Source organism: Siphateles boraxobius, unplaced genomic scaffold (genome assembly GCF_051911475.1).
Source record: "Siphateles boraxobius isolate OS27281-9 unplaced genomic scaffold, OSU_SipBor_1 8, whole genome shotgun sequence".
Classification (NCBI taxonomy): domain Eukaryota; kingdom Metazoa; phylum Chordata; class Actinopteri; order Cypriniformes; family Leuciscidae; genus Siphateles; species Siphateles boraxobius.
In genome coordinates this window covers 34,800,125-34,821,123 of record NW_027509208.1, presented here as the reverse complement: position 1 = coordinate 34,821,123, position 20,999 = coordinate 34,800,125, and the positions used below count along the sequence as shown (strand labels likewise).

The 20,999-nt window shown below is 40.8% G+C and overlaps 1 protein-coding gene and 1 long non-coding RNA gene across 2 annotated transcripts in view; both read right to left on the bottom strand.

Annotated features, from left to right (window-relative positions):
- rars2 (arginyl-tRNA synthetase 2, mitochondrial) overlaps positions 1–20,999 on the bottom strand; it is a 33,768-nt gene that overhangs the window by 10,249 nt on the left and 2,520 nt on the right. The window contains exons 5-14 of the mRNA XM_077220362.1: positions 19,563–19,660; positions 19,416–19,471; positions 19,161–19,244; positions 7,579–7,655; positions 7,337–7,495; positions 6,354–6,460; positions 5,448–5,543; positions 5,185–5,245; positions 4,995–5,071; positions 2,397–2,521 (exon numbers count right to left, since the gene is read on the bottom strand). Of these exons, the coding sequence (XP_077076477.1) occupies positions 2,397–2,521; positions 4,995–5,071; positions 5,185–5,245; positions 5,448–5,543; positions 6,354–6,460; positions 7,337–7,495; positions 7,579–7,655; positions 19,161–19,244; positions 19,416–19,471; positions 19,563–19,660 (940 nt within the window). The remainder of the gene's footprint in view (positions 1–2,396; positions 2,522–4,994; positions 5,072–5,184; positions 5,246–5,447; positions 5,544–6,353; positions 6,461–7,336; positions 7,496–7,578; positions 7,656–19,160; positions 19,245–19,415; positions 19,472–19,562; positions 19,661–20,999) is intronic.
- Positions 15,466–16,092, bottom strand: LOC143728917 (uncharacterized). The gene is made up of 3 exons (XR_013199921.1): positions 15,957–16,092; positions 15,676–15,891; positions 15,466–15,518 (listed from the first exon to the last, which is right to left on the bottom strand). It is a non-coding gene; the product is annotated as an uncharacterized LOC143728917 (long non-coding RNA).

The window sequence follows — 20,999 nt, the reverse complement described above, 5'->3', positions numbered from 1 at the left end:
TGATTTTATTGCATTTTACAAAATGTCCCAACTTTTACTGATTAGGGGTTATAGGAACACCTGTTCAATTTCTCATTTATGCAATTATCTAATCAACCAATCACATGGCAGTTGCTTCAATGCATTTAGGGGCGTGGTCCTGGTCAAGACAATCTCCTGAACTCCAAACTGAATGTCAGAATAGGTAAGAAAGGTGATGTAAGCAATTTTGAGCGTGGCATGGTTGTTGGTGCCAGACGAGTCGGTCTGAGGATTTCACAATCTGCACAGTTACTGGGATTTTCACACACAACCATTTCTAGGGTTTACAAAGAATGGTGTGAAAAGAGAAAAACATCCAGTATGCGGCAGTCCTGTGGGCGAAAATGCCTTGTTGATGCTAGAGGTCAGAGGAGAATGGGCCGACTGATTCAAGCTGATAGAAGAGCAACTTTGACTGAAATAACCACTCGTTACAACAGGGGTATGCAGCAAAGCATTTGTGAAGCCACAACACGCACAACCTTGAGGTGGATGGGCTACAACAGCAGAAGACCCCACCGGGTACCACTCATTTCCACTACAAATAGGAAAAAGAGGCTACAATTTGCAAGAGCTCATCAAAATTGGACAGTTGAAGACTGGAAAAATGTTGCCTGGTCTGATGAGTCTCGATTTCTGTTGAGACATTCAGATGGTAGAGTCAGAATTTGGCGTAAACAGAATGAGAACATGGATCCATCATGCCTTGTTACCACTGTGCAGGCTGGTGGTGTTGGTGTAATGGTGTGGGGGATGTTTTCTTGGCACACTTTAGGCCCCTTAGTGCCAATTGGGCATCGTTTAAATGCCACAGCCTACCTGAGCATTGTTTCTGACCATGTCCATCCCTTTATGGCCACCATGTACCCATCCTCTGATGGCTACTTCCAGCAGGATAATGCTGCACCATGTCTCAAAGCTCGAATCATTTCAAATTGGTTTCTTGAACATGACAATGATTTCACTGTACTAAAATGGCCCCCAGAGTCACGAGATCTCAACCCAATAGAGCATCTTTGGGATGTGGTGAAACGGGAGCTTCATGCCCTGGATGTGCATCCCACAAATCTCCATCAACTGCAAGATGCTATCCTATCAATATGGGCAAACATTTCGAAAGAATGCTTTCAGCACCTTGTTGAATCAATGCCATGTAGAATTAACGCAGTTCTGAAGGCGAAAGGGGGTCAAACACAGTATTAGTATGGTGTTCCTAAAAAAACTTTAGGTGAATGTATATATATATATATATCGTCGCTGACAGATGAAAACCGCGTATGTCCATTTTGCCGATTTTGAGATTTTTCGACGGATAGAATGTCCAGGTTCATTTCCGTATACAGTATGCTTCACATTATCTAAATGACCAATGAAAAGTTGTGAAATCATGTCATCTGATTTTCACGTATATCCATTTGGTGTCAAAGCTGTCAATCACGCCGCGTATCTCCCACCCTGTGGAGGCATCTCGCCGGTCTCGTGAAGTTTCATCTCAAGCATCTCTGGAAGCTCAGCATTGGATAGCCGAATAACACTGTGAGGTAAAGTATCAGCAAACGTTTGTTTTTGACAACTGTTCTCAAGTTTATTATATATTCACAAAATTACGGTAGGACTGTGCAAACAAAGTATCAGTCTAGCATTGCCATGTCAGTGTATTGATTCATTGTCCCTTCATAGTTTGCAAGAGACATTTAATAAACTGAGCGTATTTAATAAACTGAGACGTAGGCTATTCAATAAACTGAGTGTAGCCTATTCATCTGTCAATATGAAACGCGACTTGGTCATTCTAATTAATGATGGGAAGAACGCTTATCGACCACCGTTACTGTAAAATATGCACGTATGTCCATTTAAACTCGATTTTGGTCAAATGTGAATTATATCATTACACTGGCAAGAATATGGTAACATTTAAAGATGCCGTACCAAGTATGCAACGCTACGTTCAACTGCTTTTGAAATTACGGTGTTTTTTTCACTTCCTGAAAATTAACCGTCTTGGACATACGTGAGTTTCATCGGGCAGCGACGATATATATATGAACTAGTTTATAACACAACAGCATATTTCAACACAAGGCAACATTGAGGGCATATATGACATATTTCTAAATCTATCTCGCAAAAAAAAAATCTTCTGTTGTCCACGCGATTTTTTATTTTGCATTGGTAATTAGAACGCTTATATTATTTGTTTCTGAGAACCCAAAGGGTCCATTAAAATTCACAAATGTATTTACAGTGTCTACCACAAAAAACCCAGCCATCATCGGATTGTCGCAGAGCATGTGTGCAGGAACTAAAGGAGTGTGGCTCTAGAATGAGGGCGTGACGCAGGCCATCAGTGCTCGTGATTGGTGGTCTCTCACTTCTGGACTGCCTCATGTTGTTGATCATGCGGCTCCGCGCCTCCTCCAGCACGTCCTCCAGGAACACCACCTCCCCACGGCGTGTGCTCATGCCCTGCACCAGCCCAAACGCCACATGACGACACCTGCCGCGCACACACACACACACACACACACACACACACACACACACACACACACACACACACACTCTCAGTCAGATAGCAAAGTCCCTTTAAGGAAAGTAATTTCTCTCGGCGGCCATCTTTGCAACGCCTCTCTGGCTGCTATAGCAACCAGAGCTTCTAACGGCAGCTGCAGTGATGCGTTGATTTCACCAATCAGCGATTGGCTCTTTTATTTAGAAGGCGGGGCTTATTCAGCCATATTGAACATTGCACTTTCTCCCATTCATAAATAATATGAGTGCACTTTCTTTGTATTTCTAAAGTATTTGCAGATACACACATCTCCTTTTTAGGGATGTGAACTATAAGAAAATGTATTGAAGGATCGGGTAACTTTACAATAAGGTCTCATTTATTAACATTAGTTACTGCATTGAATAACATGAACTAACAATAAGCAATATATTTTACAGTATTTATGAACCTTTCAAAAAGGTAGGGTATGCAATGGTTTTGATAAATGCAATGACAGGATGTCCTGCCTGCCCGTCAACAAGTGTATTTCCATAACTCCACACACCTGCTCGCACACACACCACAGGTCATCAGTGTGTTTCATCAAGCTGTGCAGAGTTGTGGACAGAGTCACTGAGTGCCGCAAACAAACAGCAATGGTCGTTACAGATCCTCCTGAACCAAAACAACTAGCTAGAAAAGCCCGGCTGCTGACTTCCACACTCCAGCTTGGCTTGTGTCACCTCAAACGAGGGTTTACTGCGGCTACTTACAAATCAGGTAACTAATTGGAGCTAACACATAACCCTCATTGGGCTGTGACGGTGACAGTTTTGGGTAATGGACCAACTAGCGGCGGTGGCGCAGTGTGTGTTTGTGTGTATATATATACACACACACACACACACACACACACACAAAATAAGCATATTGTGATAGTTAATTATTTTCCAGAATGTAATGATAAAAATTAAACTTTCATATATTTTAGATTCATTGCACACCAACTGAAATATTTCAGGTCTTTTATTGTTTTAATACTGATGATTTTGGCATACAGCTCATGAAAACCCAAAATTGACAGGGGCGGGTGTTGTGAGGTTTTGCACTCGTGCACGGCTGGACGCGAAATCGGAGGAACACCCGCCCCTGTCAGTGATTGGTTGGAACACTTTATTTTGGTTTTGAGGGGTGGTTGTACCCATTTGTTTTTGTGTGCAGATCTCAGAGCCTAGGCTACCTACAGAGACGCGGTTTTTGGACGGCATGCTTATGGGGCGGGCAGCTAGCGGATCGTTAGGAAAGATTAGACATTTATTTTTGGGCCAGAAATCACTGATACAACCTTTAAGTAAAGACACCACGGGTGAATAAGAACACTTTAACTAATAGATATCGTCATACTTACCCTGGTCACTGATTACATTTAGAATTGCTAACATTTTCTTGTATTTCGAAAATTTTAATACGTATAATTATGCAAATGAGGCATGATCTAATTAAATATGCTCTAATTGGCATACATTTCCAAAAAAAGTAGAAGAAATCTGAAAATTGGATAAACCCAAGCTCAAAATTATTATTGTTTACATATTAGAGTTAAAGTTTTTTACAGAAAGGATTTGTATGGAGTCAAATCCATTCCACACATATTTGCAAGTATAGAGAGAGAGAAAAAGCTATTTTTGCAAACAAAAATAAAGCAGCACTGTGGCGAAGGACGGCCGAGGGACGAGGGAAACCAAAACAACTAAAAAACAGGCCTGTTCCTCTCTCGGTCATCAACGTTGTCGCTCCTCCTTTATGCTTCCGCTCCTCCGTGACAGATGCGAGACCAGTGTGCTTCACAGGTGTTGCTCATTAGCAATCGCACCACCGGCCTCACGCCGTTCTCTCACTTCCCTCGCCCGTCCTTCGCCACAAGCACAAAATTAAAAAAAGATACAACAAAAAAAAGATAATTTATTCCAAAAATCAATGACAGTTGTAAAAGAAGCTTAAGATACCATTTTCTCTTTGCGTTTCACTTTATGGTTTTGGCACGGGGATGGAGCCAAGGAACTGGGGTGTGTTCAGCGGGCCTGGCCACGCCTCCCTCAGAGTGACATCATCGACTTGAGACACAGATCCCGACAGATCAAGGGACCAAGGCTGAGCAGAGGCATGCTGGTGGATTCCTCGTTTCCCTTTATTGATGAGCATTAAACCGTGCATGTTTTTTTTTTTTTTTACTAAATGTGTATTAACAACATTAAGTTAAAGAAAATCAGATAAAGTCGTGTTTATTATTAGCCGTAGGCTACTCGCTAACGTGAACTGTCTGAAATATCCAGCATCTGGTAGGTTTAGGGGTCGGGTTAGTGTAAGGGGACAGAATATACACAGTTTGACAGTATAAAAACTATTACGCCTACGGAGTCCCCACAAATATAGTGAACCAGACGTGTGTGTGTGTGTTCAGTGAGTGTGTGTGTACCTCTCTGCCCACTGGTGTCCCATGGCTGCCAGGATGTGAAAGAGCTGCTTGAAGTGGACGGTCTGACTCTTATCTGTCTGAAAGAGGGAACGAGGACTCAGCAAATGCAGACGGTGGAGGAGTCACATGACTCAGCAGATGCAGATAGTGGAGGAGTCACATGACTCAGCAGATTCATGACCCTTCTTACCACATAGATCATCTCATCAAAGCCAAACCTCTGCTTCCTGTCCAGCGCTGCTGCCACATCTCTGAAAGCACACAGAAGGGATGTCCGTCACGAGACGCTGCGGTAAACTCACGCACTGTGTGTGTGTGTGTATGCATGTATGTGAATATATGTATATGTGTGTATGTATGTGTATGTGTGCATATATGTATATGTGCGTGTGTATGTATGCGCGTTGTGTGTATGTGAGAGAGAGAGAGAGAGAGAGAGAGAGAGAGACACACCTGGTGAGGTACAGGGACGTCCCATCACTGCGCACTAATGTGGCATAAGACGACATGTCACCCGTCCCAGACAGATCCACCACACCTGTGCCCTTCCTGTGCAACAACCAATCACAGTCAGTCACCGCAGACAATTACAAATAATCACACACATTTAATAAAGTTTAACTAAATATAATTTATTTATTAACTAAATTTAAGATTTATGTATTTGAATTGCAATTGCATATAAAATTTCCATCCATTTGGATTATGGATTTAATAAATTATTATAATATGCATATTCATGGTTCATGAAGCAAGAGTGTAGAGTTAAAAGTCTAACTATTTTAAGGCATGAAGATATTATTTTCACAGTAAAAAAACTTTAAATGTGTAATTTCGATAATCAAAGATTAGTTTTAAGGGATAAAGTTATTGATGCAGAGGGACTTTAAATACACCATCAGATTTATATATTTATCATCAGTAAATCCAATTAGTTTCAATCTCATACATTTTATCTAACTGAATATTGCCTGTTTCAAAGTCATAGTCATTTTAACCATGTTCATACTTTTTAACTGAATGAATGCAATTGTTTTCACAATGAAAATATTGATTCTTATTCTAAGCATTTTGAATAAATGCATTTTGAAAAATATGATTTAAATTAAATCAATCAGATGCAAATACTTAAACTATGCAATGATTTTTTCGAGGGAAGAAATCCGACCCGTTTCACTTATGTATGACTGACAAATGTGCATTAGATTACATTTATTAGTTTATGTTGAAACAGTAATCAGATGGATAGATGTTGAATGTATGCAGGAGAGCATGTAATCAGATGGATGTATGCGATTGAAACACATAGATGTTGAATGTATGCAGGAAAGTATGTGTTGTGTTCACAAGGAGCTGTACTCTGAGGTCTTCAGCAGGCGTTTGGTCTTCAGCTCTTCCAGCACACTCTGAGTCTGACCATCATGAAGAGACTCTCCAGAGTAATGGTCAAAGTCCACTCCTAAACGCTGAGAGAGGACACACACTCTCGGTTTAACCACTTAACAGACAAATCTTTTATCCAATGCCACTTACAAATGAGGAGAACAATAGAAGCAGTTAAAGCAACAATATGTTAGTGCTGTGACTAGCAAACAGGTGAAAAAAAAGATTTTTTTTGTTTTTGTTTATCTCTGCACAAGTCTAGCATATGATATACTACTGGCTCTACATAAATCCTCCTCTAGATGTTGCTCTATTTACTTGACAGAAAACTTTCAGTGCTCAAAATATTAAATTCAAACAACATATTTGGTTTTGATTGGACGTGACAGATCACTCAGTTCAGTTTTTTACTCTGAATTTATTTTTATTAACATATTTATTTACATACATTAAATAATTAAATGTTGTTTTTGGCAGCCACAGTTAAAATGTTTATTTTCCAACAACAAATGAGAGCAGAAACAATTATATCACTGAAAATGTGTTTCTGGATCATAGCAAGGTCACATTTCTTTTTCTGTTAGAATTTGTTATGGTGAGTTATGTTCAGTATTTTAACTCTTTCAGGAGTTCATTCAAGTGTTTGTGACCAGCTTACCTGTCCAGTTCCCAGCTTAAGTTGAGAGAGAGTTTTCATTTGCTTAAGAAAAATGACGTGTATCTAAAATTTGTTCAAATGAATCAATATCAAATATCCAATCGAATGCTCACTAGAATCGGAAACTTGCTTAAGTCACAGTTGATGTAAAATCATGGGTCATTTTAAGCGCGCCTTAAAGAAAACTTAAATGGAAATGCTTGATATGTGAATAAACTCAGAACATTTATTTCAAGTAACTAAAATGTTTTAGTTTTGGTTAACTATAATGGTTGACATATGCATGTTATGATGAAGTTACCTGATAGATGCGTTTGTACTCGAGCACAGTGATCTCCCGAAACTGCGTCCACAGGGCCAGAGCCTGATCCTCCCGCTGCACCAGACGCCTGTAAAACCCAGCAGCCGCCGAACGGACACTCTCGTCACACTCGGCCTCGCGGTTCACCTGCACGTACACCTGCAGCAACAGGGGGAACACAGATGAGTCTTCCAGTACGTCCCATAGGACCAAGGCACATAGAACACACACACGCCTCTGACCTCGAACAGATGTTCCAGCGGCTGCGTCTTCAGCTTCTCCTGAGAGCCGAAGCGCTCAAAGCCTGCGCCCAGCAGACCTGCACACACCATCAACATCACACCATCACACTAAATAACACCAGCAGACCTACACACACCATCAACATCACACCCCCACACTCAATAACACCAGCAGACCTGCACACACCATAAACATCTCACCATCACACTAAATAACACCAGCAGACCTACACACACCATCAACATCACACTCAATAACACCAGCAAACCTGCACACACCATCAACATCACACTCAATAACACCAGCAGACCTGCACACACAATCAACATCACACTCAATAACACCAGCAGACCTGCACACACCAACATCACACTCAACACCAGCAGACCCACACACACCATCAACATCACACCATCACACTCAATAACACCAGCAGACCTGCACACCCCATCAACATCACACTCAATAACACCAGCAGACCTGCACACACCATCAGCATCACACCATCACACTCAATAACACCAGCAGACCTACACACACGATCAACATCACACCATCACACTCAATAACACCAGCAGACCTACACACCATCAACATCACACTCAATAACACCAGCAGACCTACACACCATCAACATCATACTCAATAACACCAGCAGACCTACACACCATCAACATCACACTCAATAACACCAGCAGACCTACACACCATCAACATCACACTCAATAACACCAGCAGACCTACACACCATCAACATCACACTCAATAACACCAGCCGACCTGCACACACCATCACACTCAATAACCCCAGCAGATCTACACACCATCAACATTACACCATCACACTCAATAACACCAGCAGACCTGCACACACCATCAGCATCCCACTATCACACTCAATAAAACCAGCAAACCTGCACACACCATCAACATCACACTCAATAACACCAGCAGATCTACACACGATCAACATCACACCATCACACTCAATAACACCAGCCAACCTGCACACACCATCAACATCACACTCAATATCACCAGCAGATCTACACATCACACCATCACACTCAATAACACCAGCCAACCTGCACACACCATCACACTCAATAACACCAGCAGATCTACACACCATCAACATAGGGCTGGACGATATGGCTAAATTTTATATCACGATATATTTCTTAATTTCGGTCGATAGGATATAATTCCGATATCGATATGAACAATATAAAAGCCTCAGAAAAACTGCCAAGTCTGTACCTACAATCTTCTGAAAAATGAATTTGCCAAGTCTATGAAACCTCCTCCTATAAAACTACTTAATATTTTAGAAATAAAAACGGTACAAGTAATTAACGTTCACCTTTTATATCCATTTAACCTTTATACAAACAAGAAAAGTCAAATAAACATAAGTCTCTCAGACTGACCTTATTAATATATTTAAATTTAAACCGTAACATAGGCTGATTATATTATTCTTTACACAAAACTTCTTGTAACAAAACTTGTTCTTATAAACCAAAGTGCTTCAGCCAGGATAAAAAAATATTAAAAGTGCTCAGCTGCAGAAAAAAGAGAGAGCAACAACAAAACACATGTTGCTGGGGGCAGGGACATTGTTGAGTGTTGATGACACCCTATGACAGGCTCTAGAGGTTTCTGGCAAGAAATACTAGCTGGTCTACATTATCTGGTTTCAGAGATGCTCTTTTACATGTGACAATGTTGCCACCTGTACTAAAAACCCTCTCAGAGGGGGAGCTTGTGGCCTGAATGCACAAGTAATGTTGTGCCAGTTGGCTTACTCTAGGGAAGTTCTTTTGATAGACTTTCCACCAATCCAGAGGATTTGAGTCATTGTCAGCATTTGGAGACAGAAGGTAGTTGCCGAGCTCCCTCTCAACTGCCTGCTGTGCACTCAAGTCTTCTGTGTTAGTAGTAGTGGTGGGCCTGTTTGAAAAAAAGGTAGCCAGGGACCGCTTTGTTTTCTTGGCTGGTATAGAAGTTTCTCCCATGGCTTCTTCTCTGGACTCCTCTTCCCTGACCACAACAGATCTCTCTCCCTTCAGCATCTCCAACACAGCTCTCTCTTTGATGTATTCTCTCTTCTCCTCCTGAGTATACTGAAGCTTGAATCTCGGGTCAACGAGGCATGCCATGTTAAGTAGATAATCCATTGTTGGGTCATTATACTTTTGGTTGAGGTATCCCATCACTGTTGTCTTTATGGTCCTGGTGAGCTCTGTGTCATCCTCTGCTTCCTTCAAGATGGAGGTGTTGAAGAGATGCATCACTGGTTTTAGAAATAATACACTGACATAGGACTCACCAGACAAGGCAACAGTGAATTCGAGGAGTGGGCTTAGAGCTGCATCTATAGACTCTAAAACATCCACATCTTGCCAGGTAGGAACCAGCGGTCTGGTCTTCTTGTCCTTTGAGAGGACTTCAGTGATGGCCCTTTTCTGTTCCAGAACCCGCTTCACCATTTGTTGACGGGAGCCCCATCTTGTTGGTGTTTCACTGATGAGCTTGTGCTTTGGCAAGTGATACTCCTCCTGAGCAGCTGCAAGGTCCCTTTCTTCTTCCAGGAGTAGGAGAAGGCAGTCACCACCTTTTTACAGACTCCAATTGCTCTGTCCACCCGCTTGTCTTGGTTAACTTTCTCTGTAGACAGATAGAGGGGAAAAAAATTGCAAATTGCAATATATACTTATAATTTGTATATATATTTTAACTACAATTTTTTGTTTATTCATATTATTCTTACTGCAAAATTCTTCTGCTTGCATAATTTTTTTTGTTTTAACTTCACACCTGATTTGGCAAAGTAAACATATGTTCCAATGCCAGTAAAACACCTTTGAATTTAATTGAAAGAATTGCTGTATCCATGCAAATATGCATGTCTTGAATAAAGATTAAATGAATAGCCTATAAAATCACTTAAATAGGGTGAATAAAATCACCTAATCAAAACTACAGGGTAAGTACTAGTTACAACTAAGTATTAATTAAAACAATGATTTTAGTCATATATCCTCACACCATAAACAAAATCAATTAAAGCTGCTGCGGTCCGTAGCTTTTGGCGCTCTGCATGCATCTTGCGGAAGAACATTGTTGCTGGAACTACTTCTCTCCGTTTATGTCTATGACGAATCACGCAGGTACTGGGCTACTCCGCAGCGGAGCCGAGGCGAAGTAGTTTAAAAAAGTCTGAATATAAACACTTATTATAGATGTACCGTAGTGATTCATGATAAGACAAAAACACGGTTTGGATATTGGATTCATGATGTACTGGCTCATTATATGAATTTAGCTAATTTTTAACCAAAAAAAAGTTATGTACTGCAGCTTTAACATAACACTACCATTTATATTAACTGCGTATAACTTACCAATAGCAGAGTTCAGTCGATGCCCGAAGCATTGTAGTCTTGTCCATCTGTTCAACTCAGCGGCTTTGATGACATTGGTCCCGCTATCTGTGGTGATACAGACCTGCCGGTCCTCGCGGAGTCCCCAGGAGGCGAGCGCATCTGCAAGTCCGGCTGCAATTGCTTCGCCCGTGTGATCCTCAGGAAAGTAGACCGTCTGGAGGCATATGCTGACAAGCTTCCAATCTTGGTCAATAAAGTGGACTGTCAGGCTCAAGTATGGTTCTGAGGTTTGGCTTGACCACAGGTCAGCTGTGGTCGCAAAATATGACACTGACTTCAGTTGTTCCTCCACCCTTTCCCTTACTTCACCATAAAGTGCAGGGATAGATGTGTGTGAAAAATATTTTCGCCCAGGGAGCTCGTATCTCGGGTCGATGACTGAAATCATTTTCCTGAATCCTACGTTTTCCACCGAACTAAACCTTCGTAATGTCTTTATGACGTTTAGACTGTTTGTCATAAGCCATGAATGCAGCCATCTGTGTTTGCTGCATGGGTTTCTCTTTTGACACAGCTGGTTTTGGGGATGAGGATGGTGTTGTTTCAGGGACAGGTTGGCTTAAACTTTTATGCTGCCAGTGCTTCATCTTTTGACTCTCAGAATGTTCTATCGGGTGGAACTGCTTCAAATGGTGGAACAGGTTTGAGGTGTTCCCGCTGCTAGTCGGCACCACTCTCCGGCACATTTTGCAGCAGACTGAAACCTGAAGTTTATCCGATCCCCGATAGCCGAACCACTTCCATACTACTGAATTTGTCTTTCCTCTCTTATCAACTATTTCGTCAGACAAGCTTCCACAAGTGAGGAGAAAGCAGTCAAATTTGAATTGCGGTCAGGGGCACTCATTTTGTAGGCTAGTTAAAACTTGCCGCATTGGAGATCAGCTACTACTGCTGAGCACTGGCTGCGTGTCTGTGGTGTACGTCATCACGAAAGTAGCCAATTGTGTTCTGCTCTTTCTGACGGCTGCGCGCCTAACGTCAGTCAGTGACAAATGCTATTATGTATATTGAAATATCGAAAATGTGTTTAAAAATCATATCACCGTTATCGAAAAAAAACGTATCGCGATACATATTGATATTGAATTATTGTCCAGCCCTATATCAACATCACACCATCACACTCAATAACACCAGCCAACCTGCACACACCATCACACTCAATAACACCAGCAGATCTACACACCATCAACATCACACCATCACACTCAATAACACCAGCAGACCTGCACACACCATCAACATCACACCATCACACTCAATAACACCAGCCAACCTGCACACACCATCACACTCAATAACACCAGCATACCTACACACCATCAACATCACACCATCACACTCAATAACACCAGCAGACCTGCACACACCATCAACATCACACCATCACACTCAATAACACCAGCAGACCTACACACCATCAACATCACACCATCACACTCAATAACACCAGCAGACCTACACACCATCAACATCACACTCAATAACACCAGCAGACCTGCACACACCATCAGCATCCCACTATCACACTCAACACCAGCCGACCTGCACACACCATCACACTCAATAACCCCAGCAGATCTACACACCATCAACATTACACCATCACACTCAATAACACCAGCAGACCTGCAGTGCACACACCATCAGCATCCCACTATCACACCCAATAACACCAGCAAACCTGCACACACCATCAACATCACATTCAATAACACCAGCAGATCTACACACCATCAACATCACACCATCACACTCAATAACACCGGCCAACCTGCACACACCATCACACTCAATAACACCAGCAGATCTACACACCATCAACATCACACCATCACACTCAATAACACCAGCCAACCTGCACACACCATCACACTCAATAACACCAGCAGATCTACACACTATCAACATCATACCATCACACTCAATAACACCAGCAGACCTGCACACACCATCAACATCACACTCAATAACACCAGCCAACCTGCACACACCATCACACTCAATAACACCAGCAGACCTACACACCATCAACATCACACCATCACACTCAATAACACCAGCAGACCTGCACACACCATCAACATTACACCATCACACTCAATAACACCAGCAGACCTGCACACACCATCAACATCACACCATCACACTCAATAACACCAGCAGACCTGCACACACCATCAGCATCACACCATCACACTCAATAAGACCAGCAGACCTGCACACACCATCAACAACATCACACCATCACACTCAATAACACCAGGAGACCTGCACACACCATCAGCATCACACCATCAGCATCACACCATCACACTCAATAGCACCAGCAGACCTACACACACCATCAACATCACACCATCACACTCAATAACACCAGCAGACCTACACACCATCAACATCACACCATCACACTCAATAACACCAGCAGACCTGCACAAACCATCAACATCACAGCATCAACATCACAGTTTCACACCATCAGCATCTCACCATCAACATCACACCATTGACACCATCCACATCACACCATCCGCATCACACCATCCCACTCAATAACACCAGCAGACCTGCACACACCATCAACATCACACCATCACACTCAATAGCACCAGCAGACCTACACACCATCAACATAGCACCATCACACTCAATAACACCAGCAGCAGACCTACACACCATCAACATCACACCATCGGCATCAAACCATCGAATTCATCAACATTACACCATCAACACTCAGCACTGAGCAACTCAATAACATTTGACACATTACATGTCCATGCACCTTTACAGGTATACTGTATATGAAGGTGGAGGAAAGTGTTTATAACGTGCCCCTATTATAATGTTTTAAAGGCTCCAAATTTTGTTTTGTTTGCCCCTACAGTAGGTTTACATGCATCCAAAGTCAAAGAGACTTTCATTTTCTCATAATAATGTGTAGGGGTGCGCCGATCCGATACTCAGTATCGGTATTGCTCCGATACTAGCAATATTTGCCGGATCGGGTATCGCCAGACGAGACCATCCAAATCCGATCCGATATTGTATAGCCTACATATGTTATTGTTATACAACACAAAAGGCACAAAAACATTATAAACCACTATAATGTTTTCGTGTACTGTATTCCAAGATTTCTGAAGCCATTACATATAGTTTAATGTGAGGTACAGATTTAAATCGTTAAATTAATCTTCACCTAAGTGCTTCCCTCCGCTGCGGCTGTCAGTCATTCTCAGCACTCAAACAGCGCGTCGCGCTTGGGTAAAACAGTCAACACGATGAAACTCTCTCCAAGATGAGTCAATGTTCCTATTATTATACTGTAGATATGTAGATAAATGTCTATGGTTTGCATAAAAGGACTTTAACGTGCTGGAGTTTCACATACCGGGTGTCTGTTAGATCACAACACAACTGATCAGTAATCACAACAATGGAGTAGAGAGCGATATAATTGCTCTTCACGCGCACATTAACTGAAATTTAAAACTGTTAAAAGGCTCAAACTAATGAATAAATAAAGAAATATATGTATATCTTACTTTTGTGCGTTGAACTTTTCAATGCGACGCGCTGCGCGCCGTGACTCCATGTTGCTTCGAGCGCATCATTCTGCGCACGGGATGCGCATAAGGTTTCGTGCCGCTCTGAATTGGAGCCTTTCATATTACAATACTTTTGCGCAATGGCAGTTTATTGATAGCCTTAGTTGTTCTGTCCAATCTATGTATCATATGTTGCTGCTTCTTTAAAAAGGTGCGCTTAAAATTTTAAAATAAATGTATTTTAATTATATAGTATATATTTTGTCTGTATTGTTTTACAAAGTAAGGAAAATAATGTTTAAGTCAAGCTTTGATGCCTTTAACAAAAGAATAATCCCAGTCTCTTCCCCACAGTGAGGCATACAGATACAGTTTATTAGGTAATTTGGCACTGTTTTTTTAATTATTATTTTAGTATTGGATCGGAATCGGCAAATACTGAGTCCCAGGTATCGGAATCGTTATCGGAGGCAAAAAAAGCGGATCGTGCCACCCCTAATAATGTGGTGTGTAGGTCTGCTCTTTTCTCTTTATTCAGATGGTCCAGTCTGTTATGATTGGTCTACTCTGCTCTGATTGGTCAGATGGTCCACTCTGTTGTGATTGGTCTACTCTGCTCTGATTGGTCAGATGGTTCAGTCTGTTGTGATTGGTCTACTCTGCTGATTGGTCAGATGCTTCAGTATGTTGTGATTGGTCTGCTCTTCTCTGATTGGTCAGATGGCCCAGCCTGTTGTCATTGGTCAACTCCACTCTGATTGGTCAGATGGTTCAGTCTGTTATTCGTCTACTCCGCTCTGATTGGTCAGATGGCCAAGTCTGTTATGATTGGTCTACTCTGCTCTGATTGGTCAGATGGTTCAGTATGTTGTGATTGGTGTACTCTGCTCTGATTGGTCAGATGGCCCAGTCTGTTGTGGTTGGCCTACTCTGCTTTGATTGGTCAGATGGTTCGGCATGTTGTGATTGGTCTGCTCTTCTCTGATTGGTCAGATGGCACAGTCTGTGGTGATTGGTCTACTCTGCTCTGATTAGCCAGATAGTTCAGTCTGTTGTAATTGGTCTACTCTGCTCTGATTGGTCAGATGACCCAGTCTGTTGTGATTGGCCAGATGAACCAGTCTGTTGTGATTGGTCTACTCTGCTCTGATTAGTCAGATGACCCAGTCTGTTGTGATTGGTCAGATGGCCCAGTCGGTTGTGATTGGTCTACTCTGCTCTGATTGGTCAGATGGCTCAGTCTGTTGTGATTGGTCTACTCTGCTCTGATTGGTCAGATGGCCAAGTCTGTTGTGATTGGTCTACTCTGCTCTAATTGGTCAGATGAACCAGTCTGTTGTGATTGGTCTACTCTGCTCTGATTAGTCAGACGACCCAGTCTGTTGTGATTGGTCAGATGGCCCAGTCTGTTGTGATTGGTCTACTCTGCTCTGATTGGTCAGATGCCTCAGTCTGTTGTGATTGGTCTACTTTGCTCTGATTGGTCAGATGGCCAAGTCTGTTGTGATTGGTCTACTCTGCTCTAATTGGTCAGATGGCCCAGTCTGTTGTGATTGGTCTACTCTGCACTGATTGGTCAGATGGCTCAGTCTGTTGTGACTGGTCTACTCTGCTCTGATTAGTCAGACCAGTCTCAGATACAATTACAACTACTTTGTTTGAGGGGCAAAGTAGACATTGTTCGTCAGCAGCCAATGAAGACCAGAGGCTGGCATTACGCAAATTAGTTACAAACCTACGTAGGTTCAGCAGGAAGTGAGACTGGAGTTACTGACGACTCATTTCAGTTCAGAATCACTTCTTTTGAGAGACAAAAACTACATTTATCTGCACTTTGATCTTTGAAACTTTGCAGACCTTTTACATTCACAAACAGCTAGCTTACACATAACATGAAAGGTGATAACCCAAAAAGCATAACAGGGCTCCAGACTAACTTTTCCACTGGTTGCACTGGTGCTACCAACTTTCTCAGTTGGTCGCACCAGCATATGATTTGGTCGCACCTTCTTTTTCTTTTTCCTACATGCCATGGGATTAATCAATCCATGCTGATGAATAGTGGTCTTAATGGACCAAGGCTAGCAAAGGCTTTCTTGGTTGCAGCATAAATACCTGTAATATATTATATAAAAACACTTGTAATATTTGGTAATTATCATTGCCAATTTCTGGATTTTCATGGATTTTAGACAGTAATTTTAATCTGTAATTTTAAGCATTTTGCATTTGAATTATACACAATCTATCTATTTACATTTGAATTATATTCTATCTATCTATCTATCTGTCTGTCTGTCTGTCTGTCTATTATCATCTATCTATCATCATCATCTTTCTAGCTTTTAAAAATCATTAAACCTTCAAATGTATGCATTAAACTTTAAAAGATTAGACTATTATAATACGCTGATACAGATTTTTCGTTATCAAAGTTTATAGTTGTAACAAAAATCAGAACTCTCACACTCCTTACCTTCTGCATGGGCTTGTTGAACGTCAATATGACCAATTAGGAAATTGGTAGGTCTTCCATTATCAATGACACGGGCATAGACAATCTCACATTCTTTGTTGGAGATGTCTGTATCTCCATCAATTAAAAATGATAAATAGTGGGCGGAGGAAATTTTGTCAGCTGTCTTTTTTCGAGATTGTCTGCTATCACTCCTATAAATTGGGCACAGCCTATGTCGTTGGCATAAGTGGGATTAACATTCAACCCGTTCTTTTTCATCAGTATAATTTCTGATGTGAATTTTGTCAACGGGAGTTCCTCTTTTGCTATGTTATAAGCAGTGTTAAATTTTTTAATCATTTCCTTTTCCCTCTGTCGAGCGATTACCCATCTAACCGCAAGAAAAGACGTAAGAAGGGGCTCGGTGTTTCGTGAGACCTTTTCATTTTTATATGCCTTAATTCCTGAATTCCTAATTGGCGCGTTTCACCATCAGTGTGCAATGCGCGTGACATGTACGTTCGTTAATAAATAAAATGCAAGTGTCTTGCAGAAGAACATTGTAGCTAGAGCTACTTCTCTCCGTTAATGTCTATGGCGAGTCACGCAGGCACTGGGCAACTCCACAGCCGAGCCGACCCCGGGATAAAATAGTCAGAATATAAACACTTATTATAGGTGTACCGTAGTGATTCAGGATAAGTCAAAAACACGTTTTGGAAAATGGATTCATGATGTACTCGTTCATGTTCTGTTGCGCATGCGTGAATTTAACTGAGTAGTACATGACCATACACTCGCACAAATGCGACCACATAAAATTTTAACTCGCACATTCTCATAAAATGGTCGCAGTCTAAAACCCTGCATAATAGGGGCACTTTAAACTTTTTTCATTTTATTGAACTTACTGTAGGGTGACCAGATTTCTCGGAGTGGAATACGGGACAGATACAGAACGCATGCGTATAGAGGGAATGCACGTGACGTCACCGTTGGCCGGAGTGACTGCAGTTACGCCCACAAGTGGCAAAAAGACTGAGCGGCAGCATTGATTTTCAGTGTGAATGCTGCGGAAAAACACACAAAACGCGTCTAAAACGGGAAAGAGCTTTGAGACTGACTGTACAACTAGATTTGACAAGAAATATGAGGAATATTTTTACAGACTACCTAAAGCTACAGAACAGAGAAGCAAATAGATCGCTACAATTCATAGAAACAACTGGACTCCAGGCAGCGAAAGGTGGATTTGCAGTTATCATTTTTGTGTCAATATGCTGAATTTAGTGGTAAAATCATTCTCTATATATTGTATTGTTATATATTGCAGTGACAACTCATCAATCAAATATTTACCACTGTATATTCTGTATAATTTGACATTTTTAAATAAACACTGACAAAAAACTATACAAGTCTTAAGTCTCTAGACGATATGATGATATATATAACATTGATAAGTGATCACCTGGATTTAGACCTGCCTATTTTGTATTTATATAAAGCATTCACAGGCAAATTTGCTGTATGTATTTCCCTGGTGTCGAAATCAGGCATATATAAATGTCAGGAAACACGATTCCTGGCTGCATGTTAATATCCATGGATCACTGGATCTTTAGTAAGTTGTAAGGAACACTATATTGAGTCCAATCTTTAGTTTAAACTGATAATCGTTTGTTTTACTTGCGTTTTCGCAGTTTCCTCTATTAAATCCAGTCACGCAGTTGCTCTTCTGCCACTCAGTCCGGCTGAGGGGGCGTGTTCCGGCGGGAAAGTGACGTTAATGCATTCCCTCTATTAATGCGTCTTACATGCGCTTCATTAGGCACACTAGCACACACACACAAGGTCTCTCCCTCTCTGTCATGCGCGCTACACGGTTTGAACGTAACATATATATTCACTTAGCCTTTCGGAAACGAAACCTATTATATATAAAAAAATATATATATATTAACGATGAAATAAGGGACAAAACATGATTTTTTCAGAATAAGTCGGGACACTAAAATTAGAGTGGAAATACGGGGCTGTCCCGGGAAAAACGGGACGTCTGGTCACCCTAACTTACTGACTTCTCTAGGTTAATAATGTTAATAATGTTAACTCACCAAACTGCATTCCCCAGTCTCCCAAATAATTGACTCGAATAACCTCTTTCCCCAAGGCCTTCTTTAGGTTGGCAATGAAGTTTCCTGCAAAAAAGCAAATTATTTAAAGTTTTGTTCTCTAAAAACCGCTGGTTCAGTACAAATACCTCAAATAATCAACCAAAGCATATCTTGTATAGAAGCACTCCACCTACTGGTGACAGAGAGAACTAGTTTAATATTTGCAAAAATAATTTAACAGAGTAATGACCTCACCAATTATAGTGGAGCGAAGATGTCCGGCATGAAATTTCTTAGCGATGTTTGGAGAACTGTAAGCAAAGAAAGTTGAATAGGTGACGCCTCAGAGCCACATGCTAAATCAATGTATGCTGTAAGCTAACAGCTCCTGTATTAACCAACCTGAACTCCACCAGCGTCCTGCCGCCATGAAGATGCTGCAGAAGGTCACTCTTCACGCCGAACCCATCAGGCTCTGATTGCAGCTGTTCTAAGAGTTTCTGTGTAGTAAAAAATAATAAATGTCAATGCAAATTTTTATCTTCCAATTCAGACTTTTTTTCTCAGAATTGCGAGAAATTCACAATTGCATGAAAAAAAAGTCAGAAATGTAAGAAAATGTTGCAATTACCTATGAGTAAAGCAAGCTTCCATAATAATATGCATTTAGAAAATAGATGGGATGAATTTTCCTTTCATGCTGACTTGAAAAGCAATTATTATGCCATATCCATGTAGCTATGGCATTCACAATCATGAATTTTGTACTCATACAAATAATTGTTTTTAATTTAATTTTGTTTTGTGCGTCAATTACAGTGCAAGTCTTTGGGGGGGGATCGCATTTAAAATAAAAATTATAATAGAATAGGCCCATATGAATCACCCTAGTGCTTTGAAACTTAACATTTATAATATAATATAATGCATATAATATGAAATAATATAATAAAACAGTCTGATCAAACCCACAAATCTTCATTTTGTATAAAGGAAGACCTTTGACTACATTTATGTACTCTACAACAGTGGTTTTTATATTCTTTGACAAAATATGATTGAAATTTAACCTGGACAATTATTGCAGTTCTCTCAAAATCTGTGATTAGAACAAATATCAGGCGATTAATCAATAATAGCGACAGGGCCTACATGTAGCATTGACTTCAAAAAGCTGACAAAACACAGAAAGAAACTGATTAGAGAAAAATGTCTTCCCACAATGTATCCTGCATGAGCCATTATGCACATTAAAGGATTATTTCACCACAAAATGCAAGTTTCCTAATAATTTACTCACCCCAATTTTTTTAGATTTTTTTTTCGAATAATGGACTTCAATGACAACCAGCGTTTTGAAGTCCAAATCAATGCAGTTTCAAAGGTCTTTGAAGTGCTTGAAAATGCTGTGCACGATCGCAGCTGAGGAGGAAGGTCTTGTCTAGCGAAACGATAGGTCATTTAAAAAAAAAATATATATATATATATATACTTTTTAACTACAATTGTGCGGATTGAGCTGATCTGCAACACGCCGGGAACTACGTCATCACGTTGAAAGGTCACGCTTGAAAAAAAAAAATGTTTAGGTTTTAAAAGATTTAAACACCCAGGATACGCACACTTAAGGACCATTTTAAACAATAATATGACACAAAGACATAAATATGTCATTCAACATACAATACAATTTGAACTATCCTCCTTCGCACGGTGACCTTTCAACGTGATGATGTAGTTCCCGGCGTGTTGCAGATCAGCTCAATCCGAACGATTGTAGTTAAAAGGTATATATATATATTTTTTTTTTGTTGAAAATGACCTATCGTTTCGCTAGAC